Source organism: Amphibalanus amphitrite, unplaced genomic scaffold (assembly GCF_019059575.1).
Source record: "Amphibalanus amphitrite isolate SeventyFive unplaced genomic scaffold, NRLGWU_Aamphi_draft 000114F_arrow, whole genome shotgun sequence".
In the NCBI taxonomy this organism is placed as follows: Eukaryota; Metazoa; Arthropoda; class Thecostraca; order Balanomorpha; family Balanidae; genus Amphibalanus; species Amphibalanus amphitrite.
The window spans coordinates 269,357-285,864 of record NW_024881609.1 but is presented as its reverse complement, the minus strand read 5'-3'; the positions used below and the strand labels follow the sequence as shown (position 1 = coordinate 285,864).

Sequence of the window (16,508 nt, the reverse complement as noted above, 5' to 3'; positions counted from 1 at the left end):
TCCAACTCAGACATGTATTATCACTTTAGTCCAAAGTACACATATACCAGTCTAATAACCCAGGTATTGTGTGTGGTGATAATTATGACAGCAAAGTATCACACATAAAACGACGAAAACAACGCGCGAAGCCCGTCGACTAGAACCACACGCGGACAACTATTGTCACTTCTCGAGGAAAGTGCGACTGGTGGGTCCCACTGCCCAATTTCTAACGGCCAGCCGGCTAAATTTGATATGCACACAGACACACCACGCTGAACTAGTCGGTCGCTCGACGGGACCGGAGTGCCGACAACTCCACACAGAGGGTCTGACGGACAGGGGCGGGCGTCCGACGACACTCCCGCTACACCTACAGAACGGCCGGCAATAGGGCGAGCCCTCTGGCGCTACCGCTCGACACAGGACACCACCGTCTACCGGCTACCACTACCAACGCCGGCTACAGCAGCCACGGCGGTCTCAACAGCCAAACGACGAGAGAGGATAGCGACGCTGCGAGCCGCGGCCTACGGAGCTGGGACCGGCTCCGCGCGGAGCTGGACCCGACTCCGTACAGCCGGGGCGACGCAGCGCCCTGTGGAGAGACTGCAGCATAGAGCACATCCAGTTTGTGCAGCTAGCTTTACACAACTCACGCCCATGTACCGCGCACAAACAGCGGTGCACGCATATTTGTGCACACAACACCCATCGCTTTACATTTCACCCATGTGTGTGTGTGTGGACCGTGGTGCAGGAGAGGACACGTTACTCTTTCGTAAAGTCGACGTGGCGCTTGACATCCAATTTCACGTGACCAACGACACCCACCTTGCGCAAATATTGGATTAGATTTCGCAGCAGCTTGACGCTAATTCTTATACAGCAATTTGCACACAATAGGCCTAACAGTCCAGGATGAGCTATCCGACCAATTTTTGAACAGTTTTCTCTCTCACAAGCAGACTTCATTTCACACTTCGTTCATGCAAGGTGCAGTGCAACACATAATCATTTGACACTCCCAATATGCTGTATGTACATTAAACATGACAAAGCGGTAGGTACACAGTGCAACATCATGTTGAAAAGCTCCTCCACAATCTATCCCGGAGGTGCCTTTAAACTTTACCGAAATAAAAGGGCTGACCGACTGGGCCTCGAAATGACACTTTGGAAGGTGGAACACTGTGCTTGACACTAGGGCGTTGGCCGTTGCTATAACATAGGTATTCCACCCGTTCTTTCGTGGAGAAAATGAGACCTTAGCTGCACAGTTATAGTTTCGGTTCACTTAGAAATTTCCCCCTTTCACCTCACGGAGCTTTGAACATGGTGCGACAGTATGCACTCAATAACAGTGATCATGATTTATGTGCATTGTGCGTACAATGGCATGTCCTTTCAGTCAAGTGCCGCACATTAAATCCATGTAACAACTGTGCGTGTGCGCGGGAAACTCTGATTCATAAAGTCAGATGACGAGATTACCTCGATGCTATCGAGGCATTGAAAATGACAAACCTACATACATGCACGACTATGCAGACGGCGCGGCGTCTGCCGTAAGAGGCGTCACCACCGGCCGTGGCGCGCGCTCTCAGAGGGCGGACGCTGGTGCTGGTGCTGTAGCTGGTGCAGGTGCTGGTGCTGGTGCTGGTGCAGGTGCAGGTGCTGGTGCGCGACATGTGCGTGCTGCGTGCGGTGCAGTGTGCTCTGCGCGGGCGGCGGACGACACTCATCTACTGGGCAGTCGGCGAGCGGCGGTCCGCCGTGCCCGACACTCTATTGCTGGCTACACAACTAGGATAGCGAACGGCGGATGCCCTGGCCGCGCGGGCCGACGGACACACACGGACACGCATGTATGTGCACAGACGGTCAACGTACACCAAATACATGGGAACAGAGGGACAGGTGGAGGGCGGACACAAAAAAGTAGCCCAGCGGCGCTTAGAGCTCGCGCACAGGCAAATGATGCAAATATGTACACAGAAAGAGCTTAGAATCCGAGCCTATCCGCTCCCCAGTGATATTTGAATGGTCGATGAAATTGAAACTCAACAAGCACAGTTAAATAAGACAATTTGATGCGGAGTAATTTTGAAACTAAGATAAGCTTTCATCAAGTGACACTGAACAGCAAACCTTTTTTTTACAGATATATTTTGGATGGTGGGAGCTGTTAGTTCGTAGCTGTTTATTCGTAACAGTCGTCTATGTGATTTGAAACACACGATTAGATTGCTCACTACTGAACTGATGAGTTATTCAGATGAAATATTTCATGATGCAAGTGTTCAGTTAATTCATTGGGATTCCTTCCAACCCTCGATCACGCCAAAGTACAATAATGCTATGTACCTATATCAGAAACTAGCAAAGCAATGCCATGCTGTAAACATAAATTAGCATATCCATGATTGGAAGGCATAATACAAAAATACTACATTGGAAACAGTGATGATGTTGCGCCGTACGCGTCCTTACCGATATGTGTCGTTACGTACATTCGATACTGTTATCTGATATGAACCCGTTATCTATCCAAGATAAGGTAATAACTCATAGTTGGACCGAGTTGCTCAGAACGGGATATTTTAGGAAGTAGGCAATAGGCATCAAGTTAAAGCGATATGTTCTCCAATCAACAATTTCCTTGCACGTCCATCCTTCTCAGAAAGGTAAAAGGTAAATATGTACATACAATATAAGGTGAGGCATTTTGCTCGAGTCATTGTCATTATGGCTCTGTGCCTTTAAACGGTAACGCTTTCATATAAAAGGAGACTCTTCAAGGGGAAAGACTACATGCCTTCGCCAAAGTTTTACCAGGTACCTAACCGTCAACGGGATTTGATTATTTTACAGCATAAAAATAGGCCTACGATAAATCTTTTAAATGAAGATCGAATCCTTAAAAAAGTATTAAAATAATATTGACACACATATAAAAGACAACTTTTCTTTAACATGTCATACGAGAAGCTATTTAGTAAACAAGAAAATCACAATAAAATACGCTCAAGTTAACTAGGAAAACAGTTTTTAACCTTAAATTCTCATTATTATGAAAACTATTAACGTGTATATCAACGCTACACCACGGAACAACAAGTATAACAATTAAATATTCCTAACATAATCGTTAAAAAAATCAGAAAGATTGAATGAAGTTTCAAGGAAAACCAGACGCGAAACCAAGGGCTATACTGAAATGTACGGATTCAGGTTTTAATAATGCCGTCAAAACCAATAGCCGACCAGAAAAATAATAACAATTTTCACCATAAGACCTACGGACAAGGCACAGCTCTCCATCCGAGACGTGCACCCTACTTTTGGCTATCGGCGAGCTTTATATCCAGTAGCAGCCCGTCCTATAAAACAGCTACAAAAGGTCAACAGTAAACACTATAAAAACGCCCCAGCCAGGTTGGCTGAGGGCGATCGACGAGATTTCTGCGACGAGTTGGATCAGCAATCACAATTCACATGTACGATTTACACAACACCGTTCTGTGGGACAAATCTGTCTGCTGTACGTAACAGCAGGCAGACAAACAGACATTCAGCCAGGTCCACAATACTGAATCACACTAGACGACTGATCTGATCACACGTACTGCAAGAACAGACCTGCCTCAGAGCATGCAATAACATCGACCGTACGAAGGAGAGAGAGGGGAGTGGGAGAGATGGAGGGAGAGAAACAGTGCGAGGTAAGAAAGATAGGACAGATAAGAGAGAAAGAAGAGAAGAATATAGAGCTGCACAGCACGGTGCCGAAGCGGTCTGCGCTGCATCCTGCGGCGGCGGCGCGTCTGACCTGCCTTCAACAACCGACCAGCAAGACGGGAAGAGGGCTTAGCTAACAGAGAGCGTGCTCGACCAGCGGCCCGGAGCGGCAGCGAGCGGGGAGAGCCGCCCACCAGCCGGCCGGGCCGAACCGGCCGAGCTCTAGGCTACAGCGGAGGGCCGGCGACCGCAGGCGGCCCGCCGGCCCGTCCAGACATCAGCAAGCCTTGTGGAAGTCCCTGTGTGGATGTTGCGGCCCGCGGCCTACCGGTGCAGCCAGCTACTGAGGCTGCCAGCAGCCTGACGAGCCAGCAGGCGTGGCACCTCCCCGCCCCGCCCCGGCCCGACCCAGACATCAAGAGACGCACACATCTCACAGAAATGAGGGCAGGGCTGTGCTAGGGTTAGCCCATCCCAACACTCATAAACCACCAAGTAAACACAGACATATGGACATCCACATGCGTACACAGTCACACGCATCGGACTGCGCCGAGTTAGGAATAAACGGTAACCAATGAACGATATAACTATCTGTTTGTACCATATGTCTCTAACCCTGTCTGTGGAATGTGCGGAAAATGTCTACGGACCCTCTTCATGAACAAAATACGTCTACCGCTCTGACAACCATCCTCACATCTCCCTTTCATGCCGTACAATCACACCGATCTCCCAGTGTGCCTCGACGTTTGTTGTAGACACAACGGACAGTCAGTCTGCCCCAGGACCACAGTGTTATTTGTCGAAGCACCGGCCTGTACTGCGACATAAACTCTCATCAGCTCTGCAGTATGAAGCCCACCTGGCCAACCGCTGTGGGCGAATCCATCGATGTCCGCAGTTTCCGTCATCTGTGAGGGAACATCTCCTCCCTTGATGGCCGCCGTCACCCCTCAGATCTGCGTCTCAGAGTTGGGGATACGCTTCTCGAACCAGCTGTTCCTGGCGGCGGCGGCGGCTGGGGCCGAGGGCGGCGGCCGGTCCTCGGCCGGCGAGAGGGCGCCGGTCGGCCGCAGCGGCAGCATGGCTCCGCTGGGCGCCACTGAGGGGCAGATGGAGCCGCGGGGCAGCAGCGAGCCGCGGCCGCCGCCGCTCAGTGCCACGCTGCCGCTGCGCAGCATCTCGGCCATCTCGCGGTCGCGCCGCTCCGCCTCGGCGTCCATACGGGCCAGCTCGTCCCGGCACAGGTGCTGCACGATCCCGGCGCCGTACGCGTCACCCAGCACGTTGATGGACGTTCGCATACGGTCCCTGGAGAGAGCGGACAGAGGGGTCACAGAGGCCATCGTGAAAGGTCACTGGCAATATCGAGGGTTTCAGTCCGGTCACCAGACATATCGAATTAACTTCATTTACAACTATCACCACATAAATCGATGAATATTGGCTAGAGGTCAGGCCTGTCACCACACATACCGATGAATACGGCTGAAGAGGTCAGGCCCATCGATGAAACTTTATTTAGAGCTGCCACCACACATATCGATGAATATGTCAGCCCTTCGCCAGACGTAGGCATAGCTATAATTAGGGTTAGGGCAAATAATTGGACATGAATTAGAGTGAAGGTCAGGTTCATCACAGGAAATACATAAACATTGAAGAGGTCATTGGTTACCAGAACAAATCACCATGGGAGTACAGGAAAATTTAGTCGCTCACCTAACGTACAGACTACATATGAGATAGGACCAATTATCAGATTTCAGGGACGGCCCCGATCATCAGACAAACGGATACCGGTCAGATTACCAGGACCAGTAGCTAAACTGTCCGGAGGTCACACCGCTTTCCGAATAATTCGGTATGCTGTCGCTATATGAGCTAGACGAGCTCATCCAATAACCGATCCAGGCAAATGTCCCCAACGACAGCATAACAACGTTATGAACAAAATAACGGCGCGCGTCAGCCCGGAGAGTAAGCGATTACCGAGAAAATGACTGGCACGTGGACACGCTGTCAACAATGCAGGGGTAAGAAAATATTAAAGCATCTTTAAAGCTTACAAGTTCGCCGTATATGGTTCATACGAGATAATAATTTGCTAATATTGGCTTCGGATCAAGTTTCGAGCAAATAGCAACACCCCGTATGAAAACATTTTACTGATCGATTCCCAAATCCTATGGGGTTTAGTCTTATTACGGAGCGAGCGAAGCGAGCGGAGTCTTTCCTTAGATTAACGGAAATTTCTGAGTATGAGCGGCCGGCCGGCCCCGGCCGGCCGTGCGGACGCTTTTGCGAGGCTTATATCTCAGCAACCACTTGACCGATTTACATGCGGTAGTTTTTGTAGGGTAGCTTCATTCCTTCTACCAAGTATTGGACTATTCCCGATGCATGTGGGTGACCCCTTATGCACGTGCCACGTGCAAAACGAAGAGGTGTCAGTTTTGTGATTGTTGCAATATCTCGGTAACTACTTGGCCGATTGCGCTGAAAGTTGGCATGTAGGTAGGCACCCACTAGGCACTGCATAATGCATATCCATGTGCCAGAGTTCGGGTGCTGCAGGGGTCGTTTCCAGATCTCGAGAACGGCTGGACCGATGGCGCTCAAATTTGGTACACGGTTAGGGACCAGTTAGTAGGGTGCCGTGCACAAGTCAGTTGGGACCCATTTTGCACGTGCGCACGTGCAGGGTGCCGCTCCCAGATCTCGAGAACGGCTGGGCCGATTGTGCTCAAATTTGGCACATCGCTAGAAACCGGTCAGTAGGGTGCCGTGCACAAGTCAGTTGGAGGTACCCCTTCGAAATTTCGCACGTGCAAGACTCACCCCTCGCTCGCTCTGTTAGTCGCCCCAAAAGGCGCTATACTGGTATATGAATTTATGATATAGATGCATCAAATGCGGCGGCTGCTTACATTAACTGATTTTTCGTAGGCAAGTGATATTACTTACGATCATATTTAGTATATACTTCTACTAGCTTTTGTAGTAAAGAGCGTGAATGCCAGTGCATCTCCAATGTCATTCTACCTTCAATAGGCGATATAGAAATTGGATACGAGTCTTCTCTAAAGACGAGTCATACCATGAGTGGATGGAATACGCATTGGATACGAGAGATACTCACATGTTACATGGGCCTATTCTATCGTAAATGGTGGTTGATGTATGTAAGTAGGTACGTACTTGCACGAGACAGCCTATCGTCTAGGTAGTAGGCAATGTAGGCATGCACTTACTGGCGACCATCGATCGCGGTTATAGAGAGCCTATTCGCGTTCTCACTAGAGCTAATCCGTAGCGTCACAAATGGTCTACAATGCTACTCACAGCAGCCAGTCGACGGTGAATATGAGGGCCACGTCGTGGGTGGGCAGCCCCAGTGCCTGCAGGATGAGCAGCATGGTGACCAGCGCCGCTGACGGGATCGAGGCGGCGCCGATCGAGGCCAGCGTGGCCGTCAGGCTGAAGGAGGGGACACGGATCAGCGAATCAGGTCACGGGCTTACAAATCAGGCCACAGGTCGCAGTAGATGCCCATTGACCATTTCCCATAAAGCCCATAAGGAAGCCCATTGCTTTCCGCTATAGAGCCCAAAGTAGCCTGAGCAGCCTTACCTAACGGTGATGAGGCCGCCGATGCTGAGGTTCATGTTGTTCTTCTGTGCAATGAAAATGGACGCGACGGCCTCGTACAGCGCTGTGCCGTCCATGTTGACTGTAGCACCGACCGGCAGAACAAATCTGACGGAGGAAGGGGCGAAAAGTCAAACACAAAACACCGACCGTTAGAATAAATCTGACGGAGTAGGATCAACCCAGGGCTTCGCTAACATGACGAAGGAGGGGACAAACATTTAGACATAAAACACCACGCAAATAAAACGGCAGGAGTCGCATGAAAGATCGTAACTTTACGACGTAATGAGTCTCTGGGAATATCAAATAGAAAAGCTTGAATACAAATATAAAAATATACCTAAATAGCTGGTGCCTGCAAGTAGGTATTCAAGAGCTGGCGAATATACTCGTAAAAATTGAAAGATAATGCCATCAGAAGCCAGCGATACCCTTCCTCATAATTCCCTCACTTTCTCTCTCTCCTCGCTCTCCTCTCTTTCTCTCTCTCCCTCCCTCTCTCTCCTCCCGCTCCCTATCTTCCTCCTCCCGCCGCTCTCCCGTTCAGGTAACACTGCCGGTCTCCGCCGGCCCGCCGCCTCCGATCAGGCCAGTTATCTGGCGCGATCAATACCAATCTCCGGCTCGAGCGGCGCCGGCTCGCAGGCTCCTTCGGTCGCCGACTCCGCCGGCCATACGCCGCGCGACAGGCGGAGCCACTTCAGCGGCGGCCGACGGCCGCAGAAAAGGCACTCTGCCGAGTCCGCCCGACTAACACAGCGAGACTACTCGGTGGAGTTCGACCGACTGGCACAGAGCATTCTCGACAGCGCGATCGGCTGTACTTTTATTTAGCTCACGGGTACCTGGAGCTGTCATGGAGCACTTAGGTGCTCGGTCCACAAAGTGCCGTCGGCTGTCCCGGAGGGCGTACTTTTTGCTTAACTTTATTTGAGATACTTTGAAGGGTCAGCTTTACTACAGTCTACAACAGAGAGCCTTTGTCGAACTATACAGAAGGGTTATACACTTCAGTTAAACACTATACAGTTCGGTCGACTGTCAGAGGCAGCATACCCTTATGTGCTCAGAATTTGGCTGACTTTTACCTCCCTGAAGTCTGGCAGCAGTCAGCACCCTACTCTGCATATTCCGACCGTTTGCCAATCTCATACAGAAGGACTAACAGCCACCGAGCCGCTACTCATTTCTAACAGCAGGTATTTAACGAGTGCGGACTCCGGACTCTACATATGTGGATTATACCGATTTCCAATGCGCCAACTTCTTTGTCTTGGTCTGCTCGGCCAGGGATATGAGCGGGGTGCCGAACGGAAGTTCCCGTGGATGCTTACCAGTCACCTCCCCTTACTCTGGAAATATTTACTTACGATGTCGTGCGCTACATTGCACGTATTTGTCTCTTACAAACGACCGTGGTCATGATCGGTCCTGAGTGCTATCATAAGTAAACGTAATCAATAAGAAGTGCACCGCACACACTATCATTGTATTACAATAGACGACACACATACGTATTACATCATCATATAGCGACGCGGATCGCAGATGTCATATCACGTAAGTGTGTGTCTCTTTCAGTGATGACCATTGGTTTATCAGAGAGAATGTTTATAGACTGAACGACTAAGCCGCCTGAAGGGGCGCGACAAGTGCAAGCACTTTGACAAAGTTGAAGAAGCAGGGAAAAGAGGAAATGACTTCCTAAGAGAAACTACTGAGATGAAAAGAGAGAATGCAATCTGAGGTCGTATTACCAGCCTCAGCCGCTTGGGAAAGTGGGAACTGGGTCGCCTCTCCGCGACAGATTAGGTGGTTTGCCTGGGTAGCCACTAGCCAGCCGCCGAGTCTGGGTGGTGGGTCGATGATGTCTGGCGAAAAATCCTTACCTGGTGACGCGTTTGTCCAGTCCGTTGTTGACTTCCAGGCACTGGAAGGTGATGGGCAGAGCGGCAGAGCTGGAGGCAGTGCCCAGAGCCAGAGCCCACGCCTGCAAGCCGATATCAGATGAGCGTCTTTATCACCATGATTTGTCCACTTTGAATATATGAGCACATATTGTAGATTCAGCTTAGCTTCAGCTTACTATTCCCAACCCTCGACAGTGACAAATCTCAACATCTGGTCCACTAGATTACAACTTACTCACTCACTACCGCAATATCGGTAAGCTTAACGCTATAACCAAGCAGTCATACCTGCACGATGCCCTTGCAGAACTTGAACGGGTTTTTGCGCGTGACGCAGAAGTAGACCATGGGCAGTGAGACGGTGGCGTGTATGAGCAGCCCCGTCACCACCGTGGCCATGTACATGCCCAGGCTGCGCGCCGTATCGGCCAGGTTATCGATGGCCATTAGGTTACCGGCCACCAGACAGCAGATGCCGAATGGCGAGTACCTGGCCGGCGCGAAAAGGGGTCAGTATTGTGCAACAGTGACATATGATGTATGCTTTACTTGTATGTGTTACTGCCGGTTGTAAGAAAGACAAGTAGGTACACAACAGTCGCAGCAGCCGGCATCAGTTTTTTTAGTTCATTCCACTCTGCTCAATTCAAGTGAATCCGTATATCCTTATTGAGTTTCATACTTTTTTTTTTGCCGGTAAATAGCCGCCCTGGATTTTAATTGAACACGCGTCTGCCACAAGTTTTTGTCACTACCCGGATACCAGTGTCTGGTTTTATCCGACTAAAACTACTTCAATCCCGAATATCCTGGTTCGTCGATCCACGCACACGAACATACTTTTGTTGGGTGAATTCTAATTTAACCAAGAGTAATGAGAAGCCCAGTGGTAAATCCCCAACGAATCCAAGTAACGATCATTATCTGCTTATCGACAGTCGTATTGTGAAACTCACCACATGATGATGCAGACCATCTTCATTGTGATCTCGTTCAGGATGAGGAAAAAGTCCACCATCAGCTTGCCCTGGGGGCCCATCTGGCCGGCGATCAGGCCGAAGCCGACACAGAAGATGATCAAACCTGAAATTGTAGCCATCCAGAGTGAGGTCACTCCAGCTCTCGCACTTCAGCACAAACTTGAGCTTTTCAGCTGTGGAATCAAAATTATCGAGTATACACCCAAATTGCCTTCATTTATCGAATGTATGTTCTCAAGTTACATCTACTATACATATTGTCATTCGTCCAACAACTCGTCCAACAACTTTTCCGACTAATCAGCACTGCGTAGGAATGGATAATTACTCAGTACTTTATTGGTGAGAGCGCCGAAAGAACCGCATCACTCACCCATGACGTTGGTGCCCTCCGAGACCACGAGGTCCCGCTGCACCTTGGTCACCTGCCGCTGATCGGCGCCCTCACCGATTGTCTTATTCACCTGAAGTGATATAACAAGTCAGGTCACAGTGGGGCAGTTCAGGTCACAGGGGAGTGGGGTAATTCGCAATGAGACAGGCAGGTCACAATTAGGAATGGTATATCAGGTCACAATGGTAGTGTGTCGCGGCAGGTGACATTGAGGCATGACAGATCATAGTAAGGCAGATCAAATCTCAGAACAGTGGGGTAGGCTACTGAAGGAAGGTTAATACTGTGAAAGGTACGTCGTTCATGCTAGATCATCAAAGGTCGGCTCCGAGATATATTGTAAGCGTTGGAAATGCTCAAGAATAGTCAGCAAAAATGAGATAGCCCAAACACTCGCCCGCAGCAATACAATATTGGCGTAGGACTGATCGTTACTACGGCCAACGATTGTATCCAAGTGCCCCGCCCCTGCCCCCCCCCCCCCACGTTCTGCCGTCGGAAAGGCCTGTCTCCGGGCCGGCAGACTGAGCACACAAATCTCGCTTGGTACCGTTCCCGGAGGCGTCTCCGACGGCTGTGGTGCTGCTCTGCCGCCCGACAGCCGGAAACTACCCGTCCCACTGCCGCCCGTGCCGAGACAATAACGTGACGGTATAGCCTCCGGTCCCCGCCAGTGTGGCGCAGTATACATACAGGGACGGACGGGACGGGCACAGGTAAACAGCGCAACGGGCTAGGATCTCTCTTCCCCCTCTCTCTCTCTCTCTCTCTCTCTCTCTCTCTCTCTCTCTTTCTCTCTATCCCTCTCTCTCTCTCGCTTTCTTTCCCCCCCTCTCTCTCTCACGCTCACATATTCTACATATTCTACATACATATATAGTCGATCATCTTACCAATTTTGCTTCTGTCTTCACCGATTGGAAGCAGGCTGTTATCAAATTGTCTGGGAACATGTTCCTGAAAATAAGACCCGCGTTAAATATCTGCATTCTGCGTACTATTTAGATTATCATATCTCAATTCAATATTTACCTACTCATATTCTTTATAGAGCAAGCCGTCTATAATTACATCCTTCAATTAATAACGTCTATATAGGCACGAAGTGTCTGTCAGCGAGCTTGTCATGCTCGTATGCTCGTATTGCTGAACTGTGCGGTGTCCAGAGTCCGACGTCACCTGATGATGTCGAGCAGGGCGTCCATGACGGTGTTGTCGCCGTCCCCGGAGTCACCGGAGGCATTCTGCTCCTGCTGGCTACCAGAGCTGCTCGGGTCGCCCGGGTGGATGACCACCACCACGGTGATGCCCAGTATCGCCGCCATAATGGTCGTGGAAAAATAGTAGAGCAGCGCCCGCGAGCCCATCTTGCCCGAGGCGCCGGCGTCCAGACACGCCAATCCTGTAGGTGGGCACAGGTCATCAAGCTCACACAGGGATGATACAGGGCTCACAGAGGTCACGACACATATATGGTTACCTAAATAGCGCACAGTCACAAGGACAAACGGTGCACAGAGACACGAGCTATAAAAGTCACACTCACAGCTAATGATCTTGAAAATGATCTGCCGCAGGACTAGCTATTTGACAATGGCGCCTGGAAAGAAATGTCTGCCACAGGAATTGTATGTGTATCGCTTGTCCACCGTTCGATATCTTTGCCATAAAGCGCCTGACAAATGCTGTGCCGCAACTGCAAGACACTCAATAAAAATGTTACATTCCTACCGGTAGAGGGTGTTTTACCCAAACGGTCGCGCGGTCGACACCACAGCTTCGGTAGACCGGGCGCTTGTCCCGTTCAGCGTATACCGCCTGACATGCTGTGCCGCAAAACACTTTCTGTTTCACGTTGTTGCCGCTAGACGTAACTGCCATATAGCGCCCGGCGAATGCTGTACCGCAAGACACTCGCTGTTACTTCATAAGCTTGCCGCTAGATGTCACTAGTATATGACCCCTGAAAGACGCTGTGCCGCAAGGCACTTACTGGTATTCCATATTCCCACCGTTAGATGTCACTACCGTAGAGCGCCTGGCAAACATCTGTGCCGCAAGACACTCAGTTATTCATACCACTACCGGTAGATGTCTCTGGCATAGAGCGCCTGGCAAATACTGTGCCGCAAGACACTGCTATTTCTTATCACTGCCGCTAGATGCCACTAGCATTCAGCGCCTGGGGGATACTGTGCCGCAGCGTATCTCAAATCCCAATCCCATCAGCGCGCTGATGTAGGTAAACGCTGCATCGGTTAGACGGGTCCAGACTCAGAGGCTCCGCGACAAGGGGGGGGGGGGATCGCCGGATCTGGACTGCCTATTAATTTACTTTCGTAATGCAGCCAGCCTCATGTCTAAAGGGTGTATTGAATTGACAGCTGAATCTTGTTGCTTACTGACCGATGATGGTTGACGCAACGGGCCGTAATTCCTAAGATGCCCTCTTTTGTAAGATGTAGCTGTCCCTTTGCATTTCTAGAGACATTGCAGGTCCCAGTGCTTACTGCTTACTGCCCACACAGCACTTACAATAACTTATGATATAGTTAGTTAAGTGTGGTTCCAATTTATTTATCATCTTTACCGTGAGCAAAACAAAAACAAAAAACAAAAACTATAAAAAACATCCCACTTGGTCCAGCGCGGCGCGGCGCGGAAACTGCGGGCGCGAATAATCATCATCCCAAGGAATCGCCACTGGATTCTCAGACGGACGGGGAGAGAATAATTCCCGCAGAGCTGAGAGCATCTGAAAGGAGAGGCTGCCGGATCTCTCCCAAATAACCGGAAACCATTTCGGCTCTGTTTTCATCGGATCTCTTTCATCACTCATACAAGTCGGAGCAATCCAGGAAAGCAAACGAAATTAAACTGAAGCTTCTGACAGCAAAGTCAAGTTTTTTTCTTTTTCTCATTTTCTAGATTGCGAATGTTTTGTTTTGCATCGCTGCAATAAAGCGCAAAGTCTAAACTGAGGAAAACAATTATATATGCCACATTTGGTACAGGACTGTATGTCAGATCATGATGTACTCGTATACCTATGTCGGTGATTGTTTCCTTTTACAGATAATGGGCTGTTTACAGTGCGAAGCGCAGAGGACACTTGTGTTCAAACCGCCAGACTCGGCGATACTCAAATCACGCTTACCAAGACGACTAATAAAACCATAAGCCGCACTCGTACACTGACGATAGAGTCTAGAGCAGCGAGTGATATGACGTCACACTTACCTGAGACCAGCGAGTGATATGACGTCACACTCACCTGTGACCAGCGAGTGATATGACGTCACACTCACCTGTGACCAGCGAGTGATATGACGTCACACTCACCTGAGACCAGCGACGATATGATGAGCGGCAGGATGAGCATCTTGAGGCTGCGCAGCAGCAGCTCCCCGGGAAACCCAACCAGCAGCACCACCTCGTCCGAGTACTCGGTCTGTCTGGCCAGCAGGCCGATGGCCGAGCCGCTGAACACGCCCAGCACGGTCAGCACCAGCAGCAGGTTCTCGCGCACCCACTGCCGGAACTTGCCGCCGCTCGGTGCCGGGATGTCGCCCGGAATCCGGATCGTCTGACTGCCGCCCGTCTTCTCCGAGACCTTCTCCATGGCGGACTGTCTGCCGTCCGCCGCCGCCGGATCTGAGAGAGGGAGGGAGAGAGGGGTGGTCAAACAGGGAGAGAGTGAGAGAAAAAGCAACAGCAGTCAGCAAGAGAGCAAGGAAGGAGGATAAAAAACGGAATAGGATGTTAACACACTCACAGCGACATTAAACGCTCTTGAAACTATGTAGGATGAAAAGAAATATCTATACAACGTCCTGCGAAGAGCCTAGGATAAAATTTGTATCCTGCTCACTTCATAAAAATAAATCATTTGCTTTGCTTGTGTTCATGGATAACTGCTGTACGATCGGAAACTGCACATCTCTCTCCTCGTTCCCTGGTGGGATACTAGCTAAAACGTATCGTCACATCGTCGTCTCCATCGCAGTGTTTCTGATCCACTGCTGAAATTAAAGCTGCCATGTCGTTCGCAATCAATTGATCCCTTGGTCGCCGTCACCATAGTCTGTGAAGGCTCCTTGTATCGACTGCCGTCCCGCCGGCGACATTTGATTCGGTGGCCGCACAATGAGATCATAGTCCACGGGAGGTAATGCCATTTCCGTAGTTGACCGTAGGCGGAGACGGGAAACCGAATTATCCACTGCCGCACAAAGGCCCAGTGGAAGCGTGTTTACATGGAGGCTTTTCGATGTCGTATTGACTTTTATGTCATGACGTCAGCTGCCGCTCTTACGGCATTTAGGAAGACACATCTCTACTGCTCATTTTTGGTAAACATTTAAAATTCTCCGGCGTGAATCAACATTCCGTTTCCTAGTGTCCGTCCACGTATAACCGCATATGCATATTTATTCGTTTACCTTAGTCCCGGCACCATCACCGTTCCTGCCGCCCTGCGGCCGCAGCGGCGCGGCCGTCTCTCATCGTACCCATGTCGCGTCTCTCTTCTCTCGCCTGCTAAAAGTCTCCGTCTCTCGACCTGCGGGGGTATACGCAACCATCTCTCGCCCGGCGGCCGTAACTTGCCCCGTCTCCTGCCTGCTAAAAGTCTCCGTCTCTCGCCGTCTTTCTTCCGCCCGGCGGCGTGGCGTCCGTCTCTGGCCCGGCGGCCGGTGCCGTCCCGTCCGGCCGCGGGCATTGATTATCTGCCAGCTGGCGGGCGCGGATCGTTGCAGCCAGTTGAGGCCGGCCCGTCGGCCGCGTGGCGCCGCCGCCGCCGCCGCCGCTGCCGCCTCCTCGGAGGTGATCGGCAATTACCGCAGGATCGGACCCCGACATGGGGAGGGGTTGTCGGGTCAGCGAGGGAGGCAGGACGGACAGGAGGCAATCGGAAGCACCATGACAGAGGCGGAGATATGTGCGAGGTCGTAGCGTCAAAACCCAACAGCGGCCGCTCAAATAAATACATGCGATAGTCTGACATCAGGAGGCTACATCATTTTTTTCACCAGCAAAGCCACACAATTCTTCGAAGATTTGTGCTTTCTGCTTAATATCCATGTATCAAAATGACGTCAACAGAGTGCGAAGTTCTATCGTGAGATGATAAAGCCAAAATAATTTCCGTTTCTATAGCCAAACATATGCATTGGTAGTTTTATCTGGCGTATGAACGAAAACTGTGTCTACTTTCTATAAGCTAACTAATCATTTCAAGTCAAAAGTCATCCTCCTGTGTTGTAAAGGGAGGAACTAAGGGCACTTAGGTAAATATGGTTCTATAAATATTTACTTGAAAATACTTCGACCGCGATACGACAATTAAGACGTAAGTTACATATTCTGGCACTTAAATAGGTACCTACTAAAACAAAACGCAAATTAAAGAATCTTTTACAACACCGCATAAAGCATGAAAATAAATAGCAGGTGAGAATGAAACATAGACCTATACACCTCTGTACACAGGACACAGGTGTACAGAGGTCAATTGATGAAGCACTATGTAAAAAGGCACTGGATCCGCCTGAACGTTTGTGCTAAAACGATATCTGAATCACCAAAGCAATTTACGAAACATTGCATTTTCATGATGACTGAGTTGATAGCTTAACAAGTAAATTCCCTTGTACTCTATTTAGAGTTCCGGTAGGGTTTTTACGTCTGTGGCACTATCAGAGCTGAGAGCTGCGCACCGAGCGCGGCCGAGCCATCAGCCGCCGTCAGCTCACATTGCGCCCACGCGGGCGCACCAGCGCGCACCGATGGCTTTCCAGTCGCACTTGACCGGGACTTACGTAACAATGCACCATGAAAGCACAG

At 50.2% G+C, this 16,508-nt stretch overlaps 1 protein-coding gene across 1 annotated transcript in view; it reads right to left on the bottom strand.

Annotated features, from left to right (window-relative positions):
* The window catches only part of LOC122381107 (excitatory amino acid transporter-like), a 31,076-nt gene continuing 14,568 nt past the window's right edge, over positions 1 to 16,508 (bottom strand). The window contains exons 2-11 of the mRNA XM_043364902.1: positions 14,007 to 14,318; positions 11,844 to 12,066; positions 11,558 to 11,621; positions 10,644 to 10,734; positions 10,247 to 10,373; positions 9,579 to 9,780; positions 9,270 to 9,370; positions 7,360 to 7,485; positions 7,072 to 7,206; positions 1 to 5,037 (exon numbers count right to left, since the gene is read on the bottom strand). Coding sequence (XP_043220837.1) covers positions 4,680 to 5,037; positions 7,072 to 7,206; positions 7,360 to 7,485; positions 9,270 to 9,370; positions 9,579 to 9,780; positions 10,247 to 10,373; positions 10,644 to 10,734; positions 11,558 to 11,621; positions 11,844 to 12,066; positions 14,007 to 14,286 — 1,707 coding nt within the window. The 5' untranslated portion in view covers positions 14,287 to 14,318 and the 3' untranslated portion in view covers positions 1 to 4,679. The remainder of the gene's footprint in view (positions 5,038 to 7,071; positions 7,207 to 7,359; positions 7,486 to 9,269; positions 9,371 to 9,578; positions 9,781 to 10,246; positions 10,374 to 10,643; positions 10,735 to 11,557; positions 11,622 to 11,843; positions 12,067 to 14,006; positions 14,319 to 16,508) is intronic.